Genomic DNA, 24,821 nt, shown 5'->3' with positions numbered 1-24,821 from the left:
CAACCTATCAGAGCCTTCCCTATCATCTCCGGTAACAGCAACACTCTTTTACCTTTTACATTTTGTTATACAATATTGGTGGCCTCAGGTGGGAGACTCTCACGGGCTGTCTGTCTATCTTGGAGTATCATGTCTTCCAGGACCAGCTTTAGGCCAATTCCCCTGATTCACGTGAATCGGGCCCCGCGCCTAAGAAGGCCCCATGGCATCCGGAAGAGGGGTCCTGCAAGGTAAGGCCCTGGAAGACAACTGCTGCCGAGGAAGGACTCTCTGCCAAAGTGCCGCCGGAAACAGCAGCAACCGATTGAGCTGCCACTGAATTGCTGCCACTATCTTTGGCGGCAGCTCAATTGCTACCGCTGTCTTCGGCAGCAGCTCTTTCGAATTGGTCCCCGCATGTCCTAAAGCTGGCCCTGATGTCTTCTGTACAAAGGCCTATGCTGCACCTGTTCTAACCCTGGGAGAAACCCCAGGAATCTTCACATACCAGACTTTGAGACAGGTAGCATTTCAGAAAGGACAGAGATCCCCTAAGACTCTCAAGTAGTAGTGGATACTTACCACAATTTGAAGAAGACTTTAGCTTTGAGTGGAACATAAAAATGTGCACTAATGATTTGTAATAACAATAAGTGAATGCTGTAACTGAAAACATGTGACCTTCAGCTGGGCCAAGAATAATCTAGGCACTAGATCAAAGACCAAAACTTCAGCAGGTCACCCAATCCTGTCATGAATTCAACTGAAGGTAATGCTACAAATATCCAGTTCCTAGGCTAACCAATTGATTAAACAGGTAAATGGTCTCAGATACCTGATCTAGAGCTCAGGTAAGGTATATTATTTAGGTGATCATCCTTGGATCATGGCCATGATGCAGCACGTGGATATAATGTCGTGTCTGCTTAAATATAATGTAGCATATTACATGAGACAGAGTTGTGGGGTTCTCCTGTATAGGATGCTGTAGATTCATAAGTTTGTGTTTAACACAGCCCGAGAAGACTACTTGGACTTCCATTAGAAATTAGCACTTTGTTAAACCCTATCTCAGACCGAGCAGGAAGAAATCTTAGAAAACCAATAAATACAAAAATACAAGCAAAAGTTTTATATAGAACGTGCCAATGACTCAAATGGTGGTTTCCCTAGAAAGGTATTTATTAGTGATCAATACAAACCTGCTAGATCAGTGTTTCTAAAACTGGGGCAGCCACTTGTGTAGCGAAAGTCCCTGGAGGGCCAGGCCGGTTTGTTTACCTGCCCTATCCGCAGGTCCAGCCGACTGCGGCTCCCACTGGCCACGGTTCGCCACTGCAGGCCAGTGGGAGCTGCTGGAAGTGGTACAGACGAGGGACATTCTGGCCACCGCTTTCAGCAGCTCCCATTGGCCTGCAGTTTGAGAAACACTGTGCTAGATGATAGATAACAGGCACTGAATTGCTTATTTTCTTTATGTATTTTAATGCATAAAAGTGGATGGGTAGGGTTCTGTGGCCTGCTTTGTGCAGGAGGTCAGACTAGATGATCATATTGGTCCCTTCTGACCTACGAGTCTATGAGTAATGCAATATTATTTAGTCTCAACTCCTAGTTAATGGTACCATAACCAGTTTGAGCATCTGCTTCCAATTATTAGTGCAGGTAAACAATTTGCACACCACTGTGATATACATTGAGCTCTTTCACTCACGTAGCCACAATTCACAGAGAGGGGAAAGAAAAGAGGAGTAATGTCCTGCCAGTGAGTGTTATTTGGCATATACAGCTAAAGACTACCAGACTTGCATAGGAGATTTTCTGTATTAGTCTAAATTTGATGCATAAAACAGGAGGGCAACATGTGCCAGAGACATCAAACACCAAAACTAGCAAGCCAAAGGCTGCATTGTACCTCTCTCTCCTCCCAGCCTTCCCATTGTAAGATGGCAAGTGAGAAGCGTAGGAAAGCAGTCTAGAAAGCAATTTAAAAGGTTATGTTAACACAGCCTTTCTCCTGAAAGACCTTTGCAATTACTTTCAGTGCTCCTGAGAGGACAGAGATAGGCAACTTTTTCACCCTAGAAAGAGATTAAGGGTCAGAGTGTCAGTGTAAATTACCGCAGTAGCTAAATAACTTGGGATTTCTAGGCTCAGAGTCTACTCATTGCTTTTAAGTCACTCTGTTTTACAGGAACAAGTTCAGCTACACTGCAAATCAATTCCTTGTTCACAGAAGGAATTAGGAAAAGTTATCTTGTAAAATGTAAACCGTACCCTCCATTTCCTTTGGGCAGATGGGATTCACTGGGCACTGTGCAATTGTAGCACATGTGCATGCAATAAAGTTTTGATTGGAAGCAGCATCTCATACATTTATCATGAATGGAGGGAAAAAGAAAAGAAATCTACCAAGCTCAACACCCACTTGTGGTGACAAGTTCTATCCACCTCCTTGATCTTTCACAGCCTTTCAGGTGAAGTGAAGATACCCAACTGCTTTCAATTTCTAAACCTTATAAAAATAGCTAGATATAGGATCAGTCACACTTGGAATAGGTTATATGGGGTAAGAAAGCAGCCACTGGCTACTTTCCTCCCACACCACTTCAAATTCAGCTACAGGTGCATATGTAGCCCACTGCTGAGTGTGTTACCAGTCCTCTAGCCCCTCCCCGCCCCCATGCCAATCCACAGAGGATGAGTTGTTACAGTCGGTAGCTACAGAGCCTGGTTCTTTAGCTCAAGCTGTAGCAGCTCGTGTTTTTAGCTCTAGAGGTCTCTGGTTCAATCACTGATGTTTCAGCCAAGAGGATGGCCATCACTCACATGCCACACAGTATACACACACGTTATCTGCCTATATGACTTACCCAAGAGGTTTTGGGACTGGCCTTGGTTGTGTGGGAGATGCTAGTCTGGAGTTTGTGTCATCATGCAGGGTTTTAGGAAGTTACGTCCTGCCTTTCTCCCCTGCCTCGTTTGGCTATCCTATGCTCACATTTGTCCATTAATCTGTATAACCCATTTTACATAGTGTTAACTATAAATGAGGCTATCAAGGAGCAATGTTCAAAGTGAGTTCTTGCAAAGTACTTGAGCCATCACCTCTTTCCTCTCCTTTCATCCCTTCTAGACTCCTCCTCATTGTTAGAGGAAAGATCTGAGATCTGGGCATTGCAGAACATTCAGTGAACTGTCGCCATGGGTCAGTGCCCAACCACTTCTGTGGCTGCAGTACTACTGAATGACTCTCTAAACCAGTGGCCCAATCAGCACCCAGCCCATGTGACATCCTCAGGGCCGTATAGGTAGTATGTATATTGCATGGATGCAACCCACGTAACAGAGAGAGAGCTGCATATGCAGCCCACAATAGTAATTAGGTTGAGAACCACTGTTCAAAATGGTGGCCCACAAACTCCATCTACAATCACGAACAAAGAACAGGTATTTATATTAGTTTGTCCAACACCTGCTGCTGCAAGTGGTTTCATCTTACACTGTTTGTACAACTGAGTGGACTGCCTACAAACAGAAGTGTGCACAGCTTAAGTGCATTTAAAAAAAATAAAAGTCTATGTAGGGGGCAACCATGTTTCAAGGTCCAAAATACATTTGGCACAAGATGCATCTGTATAATCTCTGTCCGGATAAGTTCTTTTGTTTTAGTCAATAAGGGGAGTTCAAAACATGCAAACCCTTAATATTCAACTTAATATTCAAAGGCTATGAAGTGACAACCGTGGCAGTGAGACTGTGGTGGGGAGGGGTTTCTCCTCTCACATTGGAGCCTAGCTCCAGAAACTGGAACCACTGAAAGCAGCATCCCAGTAGTTTGTTATAGAGGGCGGGGAAATGCAGTGAATAAGCCTCGACTCAGATTTAGTTTGGAACAGCCCTTCCCCATTCTCCCTGAAAGGGCTGCCAGAAGGTTATAAGTCAGGGTTTCTCAAACAGGGGTCGCCGCTTGCATAGGGAAAGCCCCTGGCGGTCCAGTCTGGTTTGTTTACCTGCCCCATCCGCAGGTCCGGCTGATCACGGCTCCCACTGGCTGCGGTTTGCTGCTCCAGGACAATGGGGGCTGCTGAAGCAATGGCCAGTAAGTCCCTCGGCCCAAGCCAGTTCCAGCAGCTCCCATTTGGGCCGGAGCAGTGATCTGCGGCCAGCGGGAACCATTATCAGCCAGACCTGCGGACGGGGCAGGTAAACACATCAGCCTGGCCGCTGGGGGCTTTCCTACACAAGCGGCAACCCCTGTTTGAGAAACCCTGCTCTAGGCATCACAATCTCATATCTCTGTGGTTAGCAAGGAACTCCGGGTCAACCACCACCTAGGTTCTTACTCCCTGGAAGTAGCAGCCTCCTTTCTTCTAGAGTGCTGGCTCACTTCTTCCCTACTTTGTAAAGGCACAGTCACCTACTGATGTAGAGAAGTTCCTTACAGAGAAGCCCGTTGGTTTAACAATGAGTATTCTCAGATCTCAAGATTAAGAGCCTTCCAGAAATCTCTCTCTTTCTCATAAGGTAGAGTGTGAATTTACTGCAGGATAGCTATTCCAGAATAACTCCACGTGTAGACATGCCCTAAGATGGATAATGATTAGAAGAGAAAAGAATTGTCAATAGTCACACAACAGGTCCACGGCCAAGTTGGGAACCAGGGCTTCATGCTGTCTTCAAGGCGGATGGCCATCCTAAAAGGTGTATTACGTTTCAAGAAGAGCACTTTTCAGAAATAGCCAAAATCCAGAGATTTCAGTGACAAGGTTGGGGGGAGACTATGCTCTCTAAAGATTGCTCATATGAGCATCAGTCTTCAGCTTTCATCAATGTTTGTAACCAGCATGGCCTTTGATAAGCAAAGCCAATATGCACTGATCTACTGCAGTCGATTCCCTGCCTTGCTGTACTCCCCGTGATAGCCAACAGAGGCTGGGTCAGCAAATGACTTATAATACCATTGGAAATGCAAGGACAGCTTTTAAATTGCACAAACCAATACCCCAAGCGTGCTCATTCATTTACAGCTGGAACTTTTAATTTATTTTTAAATGAATCTTCATGGACTAAAGCAATGTCAGCAATACCTTTTGCAGCATATTCCACTGAAGCAACTGAATGCTAGGTAGAGGGTTTTCTCCAGCAATATGAGGAATCCATCCTTCCTCTCCTAAATAATCATATCCTTTCTTCATAAGAAAGGAAAAGTGATTGAAAAATATATACTGTATGTATATATATTCCTCTCCTGTTGGGAATGGGAGAACCCTGTTTGAGAGATTAAATGGACAGGTGCAGAATAGTGATCAAGTCTCCCCTTACATCTCAACTTCTTTTTTTCCCCCTTCCTAGAAGACACTATTGCTGCATTTCTTCGATTGGTTAAAATGCTGCTCAGAAAAGAAACATGGTTTCCCCCCTTCAGAGGCCTGTACATCCTAGGAAGATGATCTGTCATAGTCCCACCTAGCTACTCTTTAGCCAAAGTTGAAGACAGGCCAAACAAACTCCCAGGACAGAGAAAAATTGTTAAACAACTGGTTGAATAAAGGGAAAGAGTGCTCATCCCACTATTTAACAGATGTATGAATGGAAGCTTTGCCCTGAATACCTAGTACCTACTTTCATGGGCAATATCCGATAAGCAAGTCCAATTTTAAAAAAAGGAAAAAAAGAAAAGAAGATGCTTTGGATGAAGGGCGAATGTTATGCCCCTCCAGAAAGGGGAGTGAAAGGCTTTATGTGGCAACAGGAAAGAGTATCTAGCTCAGGGATAGGCAACCTATGGCACAGGTGCCGAAGGCGGCACGCGAGCTGATTTTCAGTGGCACTCACACTGCCCGGATGCTGGCTACCGGTCCAGAGCGCTCTGCATTTTAATTCAATTTTAAATGAAGTTTCTTAAACATTTTGAAACCTTATTAACTTTACATACAACAGTAGTTTAGTTATATATTATAGACTTCTAGAAAGAGACCTTCTAAAAACATTAAAATGTATTACTGGCACGCAAAACCTTAAATCAGAGTGAATAAATGAAGCCTCAGCACAGCACTTCTGAAAGGTTTCTGACCCCTGATCTAGGTTAATGTGAGGCTGCAAAGTCAAAGCATCATATCCACGGTTTCCTTTGTCCCTCAGTTCCAAACGGGTTGGGTATCGGCCACAGAAACTGTCAGCTGACAGTTGTTTGAGGCAGGGGAAATCTTGTATTCAAACGGAAGTTCCCTTCTCTCCTTCCCAAGAGGGGCAAACAAAGCAATCCAGGCTCACACTAGTCAGACAAAAGTGCCTAGAGCTACCAAATTATCCAACTACTTAAACTAACAGCATTGATCAAGCTAGAAAACTGAGCTGCAGCTCTTGGCATCAGTACAATTAGAGACTACAGCTGCAAGAGAGTTTGCATTTTTCACCTTCCAGTAACAACAATTAACAAAAAAAGTCTTTACACTCCGCCCACCACCAAATACTGAGAGAATGAACATTACAGATATCGTTTGGCTTGCAAATACAATGAAGAGTAATGTCATCTCCCAGCCTTCTTAAAAAACAAAAAGCAAAACAAAATATTACAGATGTGTTTAGTTTGGCAAACAAGAATTTTTTTCCCTATAACTTTATTCCTATTACCTTAGGTTTGGGGGGGTTTTGCTTTGTTTTCCTTATGATATCCCTCATATTTTCAGTTCAATCAGAGTGATCTGGATACAGGATTTTATTATGATGTTAACATTAGAAGCCATAAAAACCATTGTGCAACAGACGTACTGTACCTATTTTTGTAACAGCTAATTTCAAATTTTGCTTAATTTGATGATGTTGTTTTGTTTTTGGGGGTTTTTTGGGGTTTTTTTTTTCCTCTTTATTTAAGTGGACCTGTGCCTTACACCTCAGATCTTTTTTTGGGAAGAGACTGTGGCTTGGTCTAATGCAAAACTAATATAAGGCTGCAGTAAAAAAATTCCTAGACGTAGTCAGGGAAGACGCGCGCACACACACACACAGAGCACGTTCTGATCCTACCTATGCCAAGTGAATAAAAAAGAATATAGGATGATGCAAGATTTCTTCAAAGCCATAGGCTCTTTGAGACTGAAGCACACTTGTCATTTGGAGTACAACAGAGCTTGATGGTCAAGTGAATAAAGAAGTTCCTTAATGTTCGGGTACAACTGCTACTCTTATTCAAGAACAGCTTGTTCTTTACTCATTATTCCTACTTAAAGGCTCATTCCTCTCTGGCTCCATAACTGACTAACTAAATTAGACCCATTCATGCAGGTTTCCTTCAAATTTGAAATACCTTCCTTCAAAACTTAAATATCAATGAATGCAGCTTCTTTTAAAAAACACCCAACAACTAATAAAAGGACATAGTGAATTTATCCAATTCAGTTTGACCATTATGTTTATTTTTCCTCACAACGCAGTCCTGTGGCAATGACCTACATATGTCCAATGAGAACACTATTTTCAGTGACACAGGCCTAGAATTCTGCATGATTAAAGTTCTTGGCAAGATATGATGGCAAAAGCTGCAGCAAGAGCAATTCATATACACTGCAAAGCGTCAGTCATTCCAGGGTTGGAGAATGAGGCTTCATCGCTTCATATGCAACCAGCTAAAATCATTAAAAATATTACACTAAACTTGGAGCATGAGAGAGAGAGACAAAACAAGAATATTTTAGTCCTTGAAGTTACTATATACCAACAAGGTATATAGTACCACATAGGAAAAGTACCTTTCCTTAAAAGTCTCCACTACAAGTCTAAGACAAGTACAAAGGAGATACCATATCCTAAACTGGGAACAATTAAAACCTAAACTAATTTTCACTCTGGAATGAGTAAAACAGAACAATGTGACATATGGTTAAGTATTATAAAGGGGGAAGTTTACTGGCCAATGTTCCCTCAGTGCTGAGCTCAGTTTTGAAGGGACCGATGCTGTATATGCTGGGGGGAAGTGGGGGAGGAGAGGTTACTGGAGCCAGCGAAGCACACAGGCCAATTGAAACCCTGACTAGAGGCGGAGGGGAGGTTGTTTGCTCTCTCTCAGACATGGGAAGGAGGAGAGGGGAAACGCAGTATTTCCTACACCTGTACAAAAGGTTTAGGACTTGGTTTTCAGAGGAGCTAAGCCCCTGCAGCTTCCATTGACTTCCCTGGAGTTTGAGGTCGTTGGTACCTCTGATAATTGGGCCTATAATGTGCATGTTTCACATCACTGCCTTCTTAAAGCACTAGCAGGTGTAATGTGGCATCAAGCCTACCATGCACCAACAGGACAGAGCAAGCACAGAGACACCAGAAAACTTGGCCCCACTGAAGCCAATGACAAAACTCCCCGTTGCTTAGAGGGCCAGGATTTCACCTCAAATGCTTTACTGAGAACCAGAGACCGTTCTCCTGCTCAGAAATCCTTCCCCACACAACGTGCAAACTGGACAGCCAAGACCTCTATGAATTCATCTCAGCTCCACAAGGCCCTAGATCAAACCTCTTCCCACTCAGCCACCCTCTTTGTGCACATGATTAACGAGAGCACAGCTACTGTATTGTGGGTATTCCTGCACACGTGATGGCAGCACGGGCCTTTGTATTTTAAACCACTAACTCCATCCAAGGGACCCCACCCTTGGCCACACACACCAAAGGAATGTTCAGATTAGCCAAGTCTGTGTGATTAATTCCACTAGACATTAGTGTGTGTCTAGGATCAGCAACAGCAGCATGTGGAATGCAGAACAGGTGAGGTGTGTGGAGAGCAGGAGAGGTTTGGGATAGGACTTCACTATGTTTTCCATTTGAAGGTTTTTTAAAAAATAAAATAAAATAAAAAAAGCCCAACCCAACATATGAAAAGTTGGATTTTCAAACTCTTTCAACACAGAGTTAGGTCAATTCTGAGCACTTAGAAAAAAAATCTCACTGTAAGAGTACAATCCCAGCCCTTGGGATTGAGAACAGTCAAGCATTTTCAGAGGTTGCAAGAACCTGCAGCTCCCATTCAAGTCAGTAGAAGCCACAGGTGTCCAGCACATCCAAGAATCGGGCTACACTTACTTAGGATCCTAATTATGGATTTAGAAGAATTAATTTAGGTACTCAGGTTTGAAAAATTTTGGCCCCAATGTTCAATAGCTAGAAGTCTCATGAGACTTGATCTAAAAGGCCTGGCTCCCTTCCCACACCCTGCAGGTAAGTCTAGCACGTGATTATCCAGTCTGTTAGTTTAAATAAAGTGAGAGTGGAAGAGGAATACAATTCAGACATCAGAAGAGATTCATCAGTGTTTGAGCAAAAGTCCACATCAGTTCTCCTCCTGGAGTCTATTTCCTGTTTGGGACATGGTGGGTGCACACACAGCAAGTCTACAAAAGAGCCATGATGGTCAGGGACACAATCCTATGCTGTGCGTGGCCCTAAACCTCTGACTGCCAGAAGCTGGGACCGGTTGACAGGGGATGGATCACTCAATAATTGGCCTGTTCTGTTCATTCCCTCTGAAGCATCTGGCAATGGCCACTGCTGAAAAACAGGCTACTGGGCTAGATGGACCATTGGTCTGACTCAGTAAGATCGTTCTTATATCTAGCTAGTCAAAGTGTTTAAAACTGATGAAGTTTGTGCCAAATTATTCCCATTTCTCAGCCAGCCCTAGTGCACATGTTCAGCTTACTGAGTAATCAAGCCACTGACCTCTGGGCTTCAATTTACTCTTCTGTAAGCTAAGTGCACCACAGATGTGACCAACTCAACCCCTCCTGGAAAGGGGTACCCTTGAACTTGGGCGTGTTGCAAATTTCATGAACTACATTTAATGTTGCCACTCACACCCATCTCCAGTATAATGCTTACCCGCATCCCCGTGAGAGGTATTTATAAAGCACTTTGAGATCTGTACACTGCAAGTGTTAAGTCTTGTATAACACCACATTTATTTCACGGGTGAAGCATTTCAGTTTTAGACAAAAGGGCTACATACGACCCTACACCTGCAGCAGAACTCATTGGCTTCATGGGTGCATGAAGATTAAAGGTGATTCTGTGGCCCAAAATGCACCTCTTAGTCCTTCCCACATTGGTAAACTGGTTGTAGCTGACAGACAGCAAGAGGACGGATGGTCCAGTGGTTAGGGCACTAGTTTAGAATTTAGGGCTCAATTTCCTGCTCCACCATGTGTGACCTCGGGCAAGTCCCTTAGCCTCTCCGTGCCTCAGTTTCCCAGCCAGTAAAAGCGGTAATGACGCTAGGACCTCACAGGGCTCTTGTGAGGATAAATACATTTAAGAGTGTGAAAAGCACTTTGAGATCCATAGAGGAGAAGCACTATAAGAGCTAGGAATTATTATCACTACAACAGCTGTCCCTCGACATTCGTTAGGACTTTCCCTTCTCTCCCACCCGCCGCAAACCCCCTTCTTGCTTTCGGCAGCACAGACAACAAGTGCCACGGCGGTGCCTGTGTTCGGCTTTACTACAGGCTAAGCAATGCTGAGGCAACTCTGAATCCCCCAAACAGAAGACAGACCACAGGAGTTTCTATCTGAGCAGAGCAGAGTTTGACTATTTGGTGCACTTAGTACTGGTGCATTCATTCACTTGAGCGCAGAGTGAAATTAATTCTCACCACTAGTCAAATGCAAAGGAGAAAAAGTCACTCCAGAATAGATGTCCTGACTAGAACCAGCTCTCCAGTCAGACAGGATGAAGCCAATGGAGCTGCATCTGAGAGGAGAATCAACCCACTTGCCCACTGTGTTTACTTTTCTAAGCTGTTCCATGGAAGTTTTGCTGGGATATGTAAAAATGGAATGCTATCTCTGCTCATGAACATGCAAGTGTTGGGCCAAATTCTGAGTGCAATGGAATAATGGCATATATCAGTGCAACCCTGGATAACAGAGAGCAAGGATTAAGCCAATATCTACAAAGACAATTAATGTCAGCCTCTAGATTTTGAGGTTGGTTGAAGGGAACTACCACTGTAGTTATGTTGTTTAAAAAAAAAAATCACTATCTCAGTACACTTGGGTCACTAAGTGGAAATGACAGTATTTAAATGTAATCTATTGTAATGAGCCTTAGCAACAAGCAGAAAGTGGTTTTTAAGTAATGGTTAGTGTTGTCTAACTGGTTACATTCACCAGTGTAATTGACACCTATTCCATCATCCTTAATACACCCACTTCTTTCTCTGATGCCATAAATAGATTAGAAAAGTTTCTGCAGATGGCCATGACCCCATTTGTTTGTGCACTTTGCCATGTATGAATCACTCTTGGCTTGTAGCACTATTCTGGAATTACTGAAAGATAACTGGTCGACACAGACACCAATAAATGAATCATGCTTTCCACAAGACCAAACCTTTGGGCTTTTACAGACACCAATTACAAAGTAAAATGACAAGAACAAAGAAATTACTCAGTCTGTTTGCACAGTGTCATGCAAAGTTGATTAATAGTTTTATAGAATTATTACTGACAATGTTTGCAGGAGCTTACAGTAACAAAGTGTCTACTTGACATTTTGGACAGCATGTGAAGAAGTGATACAAGACCAAAGAAACCCCAAAAAACAAAACAATTCCTGCATATATCCTTGCAAATGTATATAGATTTTTGTAATTAAATATTTTCACTTTTAGTAACTTTAAAACTGTTACTAAACAGCTTGCATGTGCGTATTTAATTATCAAGCTAAATTCTACTTGTTGGCTTGCACGAGTTGAGTTTGCAAATGTGGGCAATTAAGTTGCACCTGCTGAAGGGCAATTCCATATTACATGCCCAAATATTCAAGCTGCAGATGCACACAAACAGCACTAATAGCCTGGCATCCGCAAATATGTTTGCCCATGTAAATGCTTTTGTGCATGTATTTTAAGTGCTAAATTAGCCATATATAATTGAGAATCATGGACAATTTTGTTAAGTGATTTGTGTAGCATTGTACGTATATTGTGCATGCCTGTGCGCACACACAATTTGAAGGCATTACAGAAATACACCAATACACACAGAATAACTTCAACAAGCATCTTGAGAAGTTAAAAATTCTGTGCTAATCTGAGCATGAAAATCTATAGTCCAACTGACATTAAAATGCATCTCAAAAAAGAAAACTCTTCTAAATACAGCATAAATGCACCTTATCAAATACAAATTCTAAAGTTCAAGGGTACTGTTCTACTGTATAAATTATATATGAGTCTCAAAATTTTTACTACACATACTGCAAAATTACTATTAGGTCATAAAACAGAAATAAGGTTTATGAGGACCCAGTGCTAATATCAGGCATGTGATCACGCATCACTTGTAAATTCAGCTACCATGCTTGCAGGTTTTATAAGATACATGGCCAGGAACACCCATAAGCCCAATGTCAGCATCCAATCTCAAGGACGTGCACAGTACAATAAAGAAACCGAAGGAAGACATTTTAGTTCTAGAGAAGGGTGCAGAAAGATACAGGTTAAATATACACAAGACATTGTTTCCCCTAGGGCATTCATATGGGACTAAGTATTACATGGATCTGGAGACCTGGGTTCACATGATAGTTTAGATTACAAATGGAATGGAGCTGGTCTCATCCGAACACCAGTTGACCAATGCCCACAAGCAGAAAGCTACCACTCTGGGGCAGTTCGACATTTCTGCCCTAGAAAGTCCTGTGACTGGAGCAAAAGAAAAGCAGCAAGTCAGTACTAGAAGGCACTGCTGAAGCTATTTGCAAAAGCCTGCTTTCTAGGTCTTCAGGACATCAGCTTCCCAACCAAAAAATAAATCTTGCACAGATCAGCTTCAAGAAAGAAGGATTATGTTCAAGAAGTAAATTAAATTAAACCTTTTTTAAATGTCTTCTGTGTTTCTATCCATCTTTCTTCTAGATCAGGGATTGGCAACCTTTGGCATATGGCCCACCAGGGCGCCAGGTTGGTTTGTTTACCTGCCGCGTCTGCAGGTTCAGCTCATCACGGCTCCCACTGGCTGCGGTTCGCCACTCCAGGCCAATGGGGGTGGCGGGAAGCGACAGGGGCTGAGGGATGTGCTGGCCTCCACTTCTCACCGCCCCCATTGGCCTGGAGCAGTGAACCGCAGCAAGCGGGAGCCACAATCAGCCGAATTTGTGGATACAGCAAGTAACAAACCGGGCCACCTGCAAAAGGTTGCCGATCCCTGTTCAAGATAAACCTGGATCCACGTTACATCCATCAAACACAACAGCCATCATTTTGCATGTGTGAGAGATTATGCAGATAACAAGCACCCTAGACTTCTTCTGGGGACCAATTGTTAATTTGGTCAGGAAGGTGAGGTGGAGGTTATAGAAAAGATTCTGAACAGCTAGAGAAAACCAAGCAAATTATTTGTACAAAGTATCTGAAATGTTCATTTAAGTCATTATCTTCTAATATGTGAGATACAAGACTAAGCAGATTTATTTGCTAAAAAATAAAAAAGTATCTTATTTAGGGAGAAAAATCTAAATCAGAGACCCTCAGCATTAGGTAGAAGGGAGACAGTCAGGGTAAGTCCTATATAATATACGGTGTTGAAAAAGCTAGTGCCAGTTTAGGTTTCTCATTGGAGAAAGTTAGTGTATTCAAAAGAAACTCAAAGCTTTGATAATATATTCACATCATTACTAATTTCCTGTTTGGCATAATCATGCCATTAGCAGGTATACCATTGCATGTGATGAGCTAGAAATTTTAGCTGGCTCCAAGGTAGAAAATAAATAATAATTCCTAGCACTTCTATGACATTTTTCATCAGGAGATCTTGAAATCCTGTATTTTACAGATGAGGAACTAATAAATGTCTGGTAATATGTTTTTGCTATTCTTTTTAATAAAAAACAAACCTTTGCATTACAGACTTCGAAAGAAAATTATGAAAAATTTTCATTACAAAGAAACATTTAAAATGCAGATCAAAGTGCTGCCTTCTATGCTATATTCCTTGGCAAACCATCAAAGCCCCTTTTACCTGGAATAGTTTGTCATCCTTATTCAGAGGATTTGGGTAACTGATACAGCTGAAATTTATCTGAAAAGAGATACTGCCTCCTCAAATTATCCAATAGCCTTCAGAAAGTCCATCGAGTTTATTTTAAGTCATTTTTGGCAGTGTTAAGCAAATTACCTTTAACCAAAGAAGTAAAAATAAAACCAACCTGTAGTCCTTTGGAATTGTTGAAAACACTTCAGAATCAACAGGTACACAAATTATATCTATCCCACTCTGTCAAGGGTGACTCTAGGCATTTTGCCGCCCCAAGCGCGGCAGGCAGGCTGCCTTTGGCAGCTTGCCTGCGGGAGGTCCCCGGTCCTGCAAATTTGGCAGCAGCCTGCGGGAGGTCTGCCAAAGCCGCGGAACCAGTGGACTCTTCACAGGCATGACACCAAAGGCAACCTGTCTGCCGCCCTCGCGGCAACCGGCAGAGCGCCCCCCGCGTCTTGCCGCCCCAAGCACACGCTTGGCATGCTGGTGCCTGGAGCCACCCCTGCACTCTGTAAATGACTATGCTAGCCTTTCAAATACTAACACTATTTGTACAGTATGTGTGTTTGGACAATGTAATATTCTGCACTTGTACTTTCACCACTCTTCAAGGAATTCAATCAAAGACCATTAACTGTTGCAGCATGAAGTAGGGAAGAAGCTACAGATGGAAATGTAGGCACCATGAGATGAAGGGTCAAATCCGGGTCTCACTGAAGTTCAATGGAGTCTTGGGATGAAATCTCGGCTCCACTCAAATCAGTGAAAAAACTCCCATTGACTTCAGTTGGGCCAGGATTTCACTTTTCATTGATATCAGTGCGACAGGGATTTGATTCCAAGGAACAGATCTTCAGCTGGTGTAAATGATCATTCATCTCAGTGGAGCTATCATCATTTACACCAGATGAGGATCTGCCCCAAACGACTTGACCAAGATCACCCAGCAATTTGGTCACAGAGCCATTCCCGGTAGCCCCTGACTCTAATGAACAAACTGGCACATTCTCTCTCTGGATCTTGGTCTTAGTGCTTGCATACAACTCCTATTAATATTAATGGCCCCTTTGCTGCATGTTTGTTTAAGGAGTATACCCATGTGAACAGAGAATATACATAATGCAGCAGAGGGCCCCTTATACATCTCTACTTGTCTGCCTTCCATGCTAAGAGTTGCCAATAACAAGGCAAAATAAATACTGCTGATAACAGATATATTGTAACCATCTGAACCAAAGAATTTAAAAGTACTGGATTAGAAAGTGTGTCACACATGCCATTGCTTTATACAAAGCAAATGTTCTGAATTGAAAAATGGTTTTTATTTGAAGACCATTACAGGTAAATAGCCCTTTAGCTGATCAGAGTTACGAAATTATAACTGGTAATATTAAACTGAAACAAGACCAGCACCTGTGACTGTACAACTATTTACCGCATGGGCAAAATCTAGATCACCACAGTTACTGTCCGTGAGAGTCACTATATATTTATGTGGTTCCCTTGGAAAGGCCTTCTTATTCCTATCCATTAATAATGTAGGTTTTCAAATTCATTTGGGGATTCCATTGAGCCTGCCAGCTCTCTGACCAAGAGATTTTAGTGTGTTCGCAGAGCAACAGCAAAAGAAAAACAATAATAATTTAAAAGAAGAACTTACTTCTTTTGGGCACCTACTCCTTACATTTTCAAAGAAATCAGGAAAGCCAAGCTAAATTATTCTTTTTAAATATTGAAAAATGCAGAGAAAACCTCAGTCCCTACTTAATGTAGCTATTTATCAAATGCATTTCTACAACATCCATGAGGCACCCCGATCATTAGTATTCAAGAACCTGATATAATTTCAGTGTACCTAAAAATAATTAAAAGAAGACTTATTCAGTGGGTAACACACACCTCCATGATACAGAGTAACAAAACTTATTATCTCAAATATTCTCCTAAATCTACCACAATACCGACCGAAAAGAAGAGTTAGCTGTATCATGTCAGTGCTTTGCATTATACACAATTTCAGGTGCTCCCCTTCCAATGCATGCCACCTGACTTTGACCCACCTTGTGGTATCAGGACATGGAGTACAGCACAGAAGAAGAAGAAAAAACTCTGACTTTCTTTTAAATGTACTTGATACTGGTTCTTCCTCCATCTCTTTTATAATCAACACTGAATGAAGGGAATAAAGCACAAAGATTGAAGTCATTGTCCTGGGGCACATAATAAATCATCATTTTAAGACTCCTGTGATATGTAGGCACAGTAAGGAGAGAAGGTAAGTTATATCTGTGTCTTCTCTGGAAAAAAAAAAAGTATGTTTTTAAAAGAGATAGAGATAGCTAGCTCAAGATACCTATGTAAAATCCCAGTGGAGACAAAGCATTGGTAGTGCTTTCCTTACAGAAGCTACAACCTGTTCCTTGTCTGCTCTTGGATTTTAGAGGAGATGGCTATCTTTGTAAAAACACACATCCTCTCCCCAATAAAGACAGGACCAAAGAGAGGCAGAACTCTCCTGACTGTGGTTTGTATATATCAAATTGAGATTTCAGCAACAAAGTAAAGAGACAGCAGCTTTTTTAAAAGCTGGTAGCAGACCTGTGCTGTTTATGGGCCATTCTCTGACATGTACTGGTCTTGTTTATGAAAACTTTAGTCAAAAACTATATTGTGTGACAGAAAAGTCAATGTTATAGTAACTCAGATTCTTTCAGTCAACAGAGGCCAACAGGTCAAGTGCTGCCATTGACACAGGATGTCAATGATGACACATATTTGAAAAGAAATAGTTTGGAGGTGGAAAGGAGACATGATACTAGGACGAGCCATCTGTATTTAGTTATTAAACTCAAGAATGCAAAGATTTAAAAGTTCTACCTTCAGAAAGAAATCCACTCAGATGGTCAACTCAGAATGGTTTTAAACCAGCAATCGAAGCCACTTTTAAATTTGTGTATAGCATCTGCTTTCCAGCTGTAAGCATGTAAGGAGAATGTTCTCATTTCCTTAGTTAAAGAATATTTTAACTACTTTAATAATAATAATAAATCTGCAGAATATTTTGGTTAACATCAGTAAAAGAAAACGGACCGGCACCTTACTCATTGTGAATAATAGCACCTTACCCCTTAAGCATTCCCACTGAAGTCATTAGTGTTTTGCACCTGCACCACGCTAGCATGTTGAAGTTCTAAGAAAGCGCAGAAGCATTCTCTGGTCTTGGGTGTCCAGCCCTACCTATGGCAGCCTAACTTCCTCAGAAAAATCCTTTATGGCCTAAAATAATCCTGCTTGGCATTCACAAGGAACCCATTACCAGTGCTAGTGACAAACTGGGCAGTCACAAGACTTGCCCATGGAGAACATGGAACAGAATAAAAACAGTTTTGCTGTTTTTAGCAAGCAGGAAAGCAAGCTATTGAATGAAGGGTGCAGCACTGATTTGTTTATTCAGCTGAATAATTAGTTATTTACAGACTCAGCCAACACTAAAATCACCCCTGACCTCCTTCACCCAGCCAGCTGATTAGGGCTTTAGAGAAGAGGTCTGTCCGGTTTAAGGTGGTGCAGAGTACTGGCACTAAGGCAACTCAGGCTGTCTACACTGCCACTTTCAGGGCTAAAACTTTTGTCGTTCAGAGGAGTGAAAAAACACCACCCTGAGCAACAAAAGTTTTAGTGCTGAAAAGCACCAGTATAGACAGCACTTTATCGCTGATAAAACTACCACTGCTCATTCGGGATGGGTTGGGTTTTTAAATCGTCAGGAGAGCTTTCCCCTGGTGATAAAGCATGTCTACACTGCCCATGTCACAGTGCTGCCGCAGCCACGCTGTAATTGGGTAGTATAGACATACACTCAGAAGACTCGCTTTAGTCACTACAGTAGTCAAGACTTTGAACCTGGAGTTAAAAAAAAAAAAATGCAAAAGAAAACCAAAGCATCCCTTTACAATTCTAATCCCAGAGTGCCACCAACAGATGCCACCTGCTTTAATCTGTCTAAATACTCATGCTTGTCATATGGACTAAAGACTACACCGAAATATTGTTGAGTCAATTTCACAGCTTACCTACTTATATAGAGAGGGTTAAATTAAAAAGAGTTTGCAGTTATGCTACTTTCCTGCTGCATTCCTACACTATATTTACAGCTACAAAATTGACCGCTTTTAGGGCCAGTTAAAATAGTTATTTTAAAAAGATAAAATAGACAGTGAAAAACTCTGTTAATAATCAGTCCTGTGGAGGCACAACTCTGACTTTTTTATTAAATCCAGACGAGGAGCAACCTTCGCGTAGCTAGTCCCGTTTTGCATGGAAAGGTAACAACTCTGGCCTCACAGAAATTAGCTATTTGCCACCAATTTAAAGTAACCTACTGCAAAATAAACTGAAGTTAGAAGAATTAATGTTATGGGCCTGATCCAAAGCCCAATGAAGTCATTGAAAAGGCTTCCATCCACTTCAGTGGGTTTTGGATCAGGATCACAGTGCTGATTGACTGACAGCATAGGGAAAGGGTGCAGTATCAGAAAGACACTGTTTGGTAGAGTTGCTAAGCAGTGTAACAGTCTGACATACAAGCTTCTAGCAAAACAGGTTCCATCTTAATGAAAGAGATTGTACAACAAACTGTTATTTTTCCTTAATTCTTCCTGGCGTTGCACATAGGCAGTAGCAACATCAGTGATTGGCATCTGTCTGCTGTGGAGTCTTTCAGAAACTGGAGAAAAATCTGAAAATGGACAGTACCTGTAAAAAAAGATTGATTATATATATAAAGGAATAAGATTCAAAAATAGCCCCAAACAGTCCCAAAAAGAAACTCATGCCATGAGTCAGACTGTAGGAGAGACTTTTTCTTCAAAAGACAGACCGTGCAGATGCTATTTCTTGTAATAATGCTACTTTTTACATCATCACGGCCTTGATCTGACCTAGTTTTAAAAAAAATAAAAAGTTCCTCAGATTCATTATGCTGTGGGACACAGAAATAATTTACATTCATTCACTGGTTGGCATAAAAGACAGCCATATCTTTATTATGTATTTATATAGTACCATTGGTATGAATACCTAACATGGTCTGTTATAGTCAAAAAAGAATAATGGTCTATTCAGTATTGGCAGTGTTAATAAAATCAGGCAAATCCAGTTTAGTTTTGTCTGAACACGAATGAGATTAAATCAAGAGTAAAGGTGCATTCTGCACAAAGGGCATAGTTTATTTTAAAATTCAAGATGAACTCGTTTTAGAGCCCACTGTGTCAATGCCAACAGATTTTTCAAAATCCAAACAACCTGAGTCAGCCCAGGATCAGCAGGGAAACGTAGGAATCTGACCATCCAAAATCCTAAGGGCCCAATGCTGTCCTGAACCCTTTCTGCACAATGGGCAAAATTCTCTGCTGGCATCAATGGGCACAGCTCAATTTACTTTCACCTACTTACACCAGGAACTAATTTGGCCCAATAGGGTTGCCTGAGTGTAAGTGAGGGCAGGTATGTGCCCCAAATTTCCATTTTTCACTCAATGCACCAACACACCCAGGTTCAGATTCTGCTCTGACTTCAATAGCGTTGCACAGGGTGTAAATCAGATCAGAATCTGGCCTTCTAGATGTAGAAAAACCACACAGGCTGAAACACTTTGACAAGACTGAGTTTCCAGACAATAAATTTAAAAGTAATAGCTAGAAAAGCCAATCAACTTCTCAAACAACAATAACAAAAAACTACAAAAACACCCCTATCCCCGAAACTAAAACCCCTCACACCAAACCAAAGCTCACTTTCTAGCTCAGCTCCATACAGTCCATTTTCAAAAGGCAGAATGGCAAACACAAAACTGGAGATATTTAGCCCGACAACGTACTCACTGCTACTCCATTTTTATGGATTTAAAAACAAAAAACTAATTTTCCAAATATTCTGTCTGTAGCCCTCTAACCCCCAAATAACTACACACATACATCTAATTTAAATGTAATGGTTAATTAAGATATCTAAAAGCAATATTTATCTGTTAAAGTGTTGAAAACATTAACCTTATGGGTCAAAATCTCCTGAGCATCACTTCATCAGAAGGGAGAGAAATGTTGCCTATTTAGAAGAGCAGACAACTAAATTAACCAAACTGCCTCAGTGTCAGCCCAAATATCATTATGTTTATGTTTGTATTATTAGCTGGGGGAAGGACCTAAATGAAAAATGATGTATTTGAAAAGGATTTCACACACACACACATATATACATATATACACACACACATACATACATACACACACACATATAGCTATGCTGAGTGAGGGAAGATGGATGGATAATAATTGTCCATTGTACAAACTACTCAACATTATATATGGAGGTAGCATTAAATGCAGTTTTGTCCTAATCAAGCAAATTCCTCGCACAGCTTTATAACAAAACCACATTAATATGGCTAGGTTTTATTAATGTGAGGATGCTGTGACATAAATATTCTAAATCCTAAACAGCAACAGATCAGAGATCAGGGCTAGCATGGACAAGCCATTAAAAATAGCAACAATTCTTTTTAAATTAAGGAGCTATTCTATCTTTTCAATGGACTTCCTTATCTTTAATTAAGAGAGGTTTTTGATAGGCAGAACCGGACACTGCTCTCCCAGCAAAAACTTTATATCATTTGGGGGGAAGTTCTGTGTCTAGGAGGTTTGTATTCTGCTCACCAAAGTCAAGACACCAAGACTGCCTGACAGCGCCCAGAATGGAAAAGACATGGTCTTTTGTTATTTTTACCTTTTGTATAATCCTTGTGATGTTTAAATACCAGGCAGAGTCTTCCTGGAGAAAACACTCAGCCCAATGTGTGGCATCAGCATATGTTAAACTGGCTAATGAATCAAGTGTGATCAGGATCATACATGGGTGTCTACACATCAATGCATTCATGTTAAATAGTTTAGGATGTGACACATATTTGGAAATGTTTGCAGACCAAAAGACACTAGAGCAGAAAGACTAAGAAAAGGACTGAATTCTATTGCCTGATGGTTTTTTTACTTCACTCTGACCCTTAGGAATATCTCTACAAGTTGTTTAGCCCCTGCAGTTACCCCTTAGGTATTCACAGACCTTTGTGAACAGACCCAAGCTTTTCTGTATTTGGTTTCACAGCTTATTAGCCAGGCCCTCTTCCCCTTCAGACAGGCAGGAAAACTTGGACTTATTTAACCACTCTGCAGGCTAGACATGGTCTTAATCTACTTCTCAGACCTAGCGATTACTATTTATAGTCACAAATTCTAGATCGCTGGACGTACATGTGTATCCCCCCCCCCCAAACGCGCGCACACACACACCACAGTCAAGTTGATGAGACCGCTTAATGCTACTACTATACCATTGTTATCGTCTTGGGTGAGGGGAGAGAAAAGAAAGGAGAAAAATACAGACGTCTTTCTGCAACTTCACTGATTCATCGTCCTAAAATCAAGATATAAAATAACAGCTGACTGTACACTTCAAAGCTGGAATGAGTACAGAAGGTTAGTGGGACCCGCATAATCTCCCTATCATAGCCACATCATCTGAAGTGCACCCTTTAGGAACAGGCAACGGAATAACCAAGAATGGAGCTAATGCACTCCCCAAAATCCTGCTCTTTGCAAAATCTAAATGAGGGTGGGGGAGGAGAATATAATAGCTTAATGGGTTCGGGGGAAGCAGAGGAACAGAGGGAATCACAGTGAGGGATACCTGGGATGTTAGGTTCAGGGCAATTACGGGTGAGAAGCGTTGTAATAAAACAAGAGGGATGGTGTGTGTCTGGGGGAGGAAAGGACGCCTGGAGCTGCTGGATCCGCCAGCCTAACGCTGGGACTCTGCATATGCTTTAAATAGCCCTCGCAGTCTGTTTCCCCGTCTGCCTTGGGGGCGCAGGCAGAGACAAAGCTAAGGGAAGCAGCCAGCTGAAACTAACTAGAACTCACCCTTCCCCAGACACAGACTTCCCTCTCCCCCTGCCATCCTAGGAACACTAACCTGGCAGCAAACCCTCCCTGCAACGCAACCTGTATGACTACACAGCAGAATGCACAGAAGTCTGTCCGATCTCCTATCTGTACTTAATACACGATTCCACCTACAACTGAAAGTCCCCCGCAAAGTGCCCTGAGGAGAGGGGAGAGTTCGTTCCTTACATACATTGAGATCTTTCAAAAATGTAACCACATACATTGATTCCCACCTATACAGCAGCAACTTTCGAGGGTGGAGGAGAAGGAAGTAAGAGAATTGGGGGGAGGGAGGCAGGAGAGGGCTGAAATCGGATTAAAACACACACAAGTGACACACACACACAGAAAGAGGTCATCACCGCGACTCGCTCCTTTGCGGTGCGTTACGAGAAAAGGTGTACGGGGGAGGGGGAATTAAACAATATTTGTTTTTAACAAGAAATTAAAAACCAACTTTCTCTTCTCCGGGAGGCAGCCGGGGAAAGACAACTGGACCCCAGAGTTGAGAGCCTGCCAGCAGGACCGGGGAGCAGCAAAGATTCTGGACATTTTGTATTTCTAACCCCCAAAAGCGATCCCCCCGGGGCAGGGGGACGGACCAAAAACCACAGCTACATCTAGGAAACTAGATGTCCGCGCGGGGAGCAGTGCGGTAGCGGCGAGGGAAGGAGCAAGTACTTACTGATCTCCATAGTCTGGAACAAAGACCTTTTGCAGTTGCATGTGCAGGAGACATTGGGCTGTGTGGCTGCGTCTGTGCTGTTCACACCCATCAAGTGATACATTTAAAAAAGGGGGAGAGCGAAGAACGGAAAGTCAGCCGAGCTCTCCGGGCAGCACCGCATCAAGCCGGGCTCCTCCTGGGGGGGAGAGGGAACTGCGAACCACTCCTAAGGCAGCCCCCCGACGGACAGAGAAGGAGACCCGAGCCGGGCTCTGCGGGCTTCCCTCCCCTCCCCCCGCCAGCCCGGGAAGTTTGCTCAGGGCTGGGTGAAACAGACTTGCTACTTTGTTTCTCTCTCGCTCTGCCCAGGCAGGCTCCTAGCGGCTCCCCCCTCCCCGCCCCCTTCGCTCCTCCTCATTCAAGTCCAAGGAGATTCAGTTTCCTATGGAAAGGGGCGTCTGAGGCAGACAGACAGGATGACGTCAGCGCTAGACTGGGACTGCCCTTTTCCTCGCCCCGCCAGGCGGGGAGGGGGAGGAAATAGACGCTAGCGGAGGGGGGGGAGAGAAGGGAGCGGGTGAGTGACGGCTCTGCTGGCCAATCCCAGCTCCGCCGCTTCGCGGGAGGCGGAGCGCCCGAGCCCAGCCAAGCGCAGCTGCCCCTGACCCGGGCGCGCAGTGTGCGGAGAATTCGCGGCGAGCTCGGTCGGGCTGCGCGTGTGGTTCGCAGCTCGCCGGGGAGTCGCGTTGTTCCCTAGTGGGGCGCTGCTGTGCCGTGTCCGGCCGGGGACGCTGAGCGGGGCCGAGTCAAAGCTCCAAGGGTCCCGCTGGCCCCGGCGGGCTTAGGAGCGAGCCCCGGCGGGCAGCGGGTTCTCCAGTGGCTGGCGGCGGCAGCCCTGAGCAGTGGCGGTGCAAGTCGTTCCCGGTGACGTGGGTAATAACGACCCGTCCCTGGGGAGCGCCGTTGAGCACCTTGCTGTCCCGTGCACCCGACTTGAAGGGGGGGAGCTCGCCACCTACACACGGAGATACCCACACCAGACCCCCGAGGAGGCAACTCCTGCCAGGCCTGGGGCTGCAGGCCAGCGAGAAGTGGTGACACATCGCCCCCCCTCTTTTCCCCCTTCCTCTGGGGTCTAGCGCAGGTTACCCTCCCCCCCCCCAACCAAAAAAAGGGAGACTGCAGCCCCGAACTCACGCAGCCAGTCGGTGACGGTGAGGAACCGAACCCTGGGGCCAAATTCAGACCTAAAGGATGCTAGTGTAAATCCAGAGTAACTCCACGGTGGCTACTCCAGCTCCACAGCGGTGTAATCATGGAAATTAGGTGTGCCTGCTCCCAGCACCAGGTCAGTTCCCTAGATTCCTAGGAGATCATCCTTACTCTCCTTATACTAGGGTAGAGGGCAGCACAGTTTATAATGAAGGGGGTTATAAGAATCAGGCTGTTGCAAAGCACCGCAGTGTGCCAAATGTACTTCCCAATTACTATACATCTCCTCTGATGACTGTGAAACTATTCTGAAAAAAAAAAATCACTAAAACAGTTCCCACTGCATATGTTTTAACAATAAAAATAGTAAATTAATTAAATTTTTATTAATTCTTATTAATCATTTACATAAATTTAATGACCAAGTGCAGGAACGTTGCACTTCAACCTGTTACTAGAAGGTTTTCCTTCCTTTGTAAGGACGTCTGCATGGTACAGGTTTGCTGCGCAAGTCAGTGGCCTGCTTTTCAGAGCACCACAGCTCCCCTTGACTTTAGCAGAAGTTACACTTCTCAGCACTTCTGCAAATGAGGCCCCAGAAATACTGTATTCTTGGTTAATGGTGTTGTGACCCACTGTTATGTACAGATGTGTTTAGGAAATCTATAATGTACATTAAAATGCACATTCCAGAGAACACCCTTAAGGTAACTCTGATTTTTAACCTTCCCTGAATCAGGGGTTCTGAACTTTTTTCTTTCTGAGGCCCCCACAACATGCTATAGAAACTCCATGGCCCACCTGTGCCACAACAACTAGTTTTCTGCATATAAAAGCCAGGTCTGGCATTGGGGGTAGCAAGCAGGGCAACTGTGGAGCTGCATGTCACAGGGGTCCCGCAACATTCAATTGCTCAGGCTTCTCCGTCAGCCCCA

At 43.2% G+C, this 24,821-nt stretch overlaps 1 protein-coding gene across 4 annotated transcripts in view; it reads right to left on the bottom strand.

Moving 5' to 3' along the window:
• Window positions 1-23,044, bottom strand: part of PMEPA1 (prostate transmembrane protein, androgen induced 1) — a 71,683-nt gene extending 48,639 nt beyond the window's left edge. For 2 of the 4 annotated variants that reach the window (XM_032782589.2, XM_032782590.2), the window contains exon 1: window positions 22,693-23,044. In XM_032782589.2, the coding sequence (XP_032638480.1) occupies window positions 22,693-22,795 (103 nt within the window). In that variant the 5' untranslated portion in view covers window positions 22,796-23,044. Of the gene's footprint in view, window positions 1-16,067; window positions 16,136-20,057; window positions 20,102-22,692 lie in introns of those variants that run through there. The other 2 variants (XM_032782593.2, XM_032782591.2) reach the window with 2 other exon arrangements.
• Window positions 23,045-24,821: the final 1,777 nt, after the last annotated feature.

This window comes from Chelonoidis abingdonii, chromosome 14 (genome assembly GCF_003597395.2).
Source record: "Chelonoidis abingdonii isolate Lonesome George chromosome 14, CheloAbing_2.0, whole genome shotgun sequence".
Classification (NCBI taxonomy): domain Eukaryota; kingdom Metazoa; phylum Chordata; order Testudines; family Testudinidae; genus Chelonoidis; species Chelonoidis abingdonii.
The sequence above is the reverse complement of the archived record's forward strand: the minus strand, read 5'-3'. Positions and strand labels throughout refer to the sequence as shown.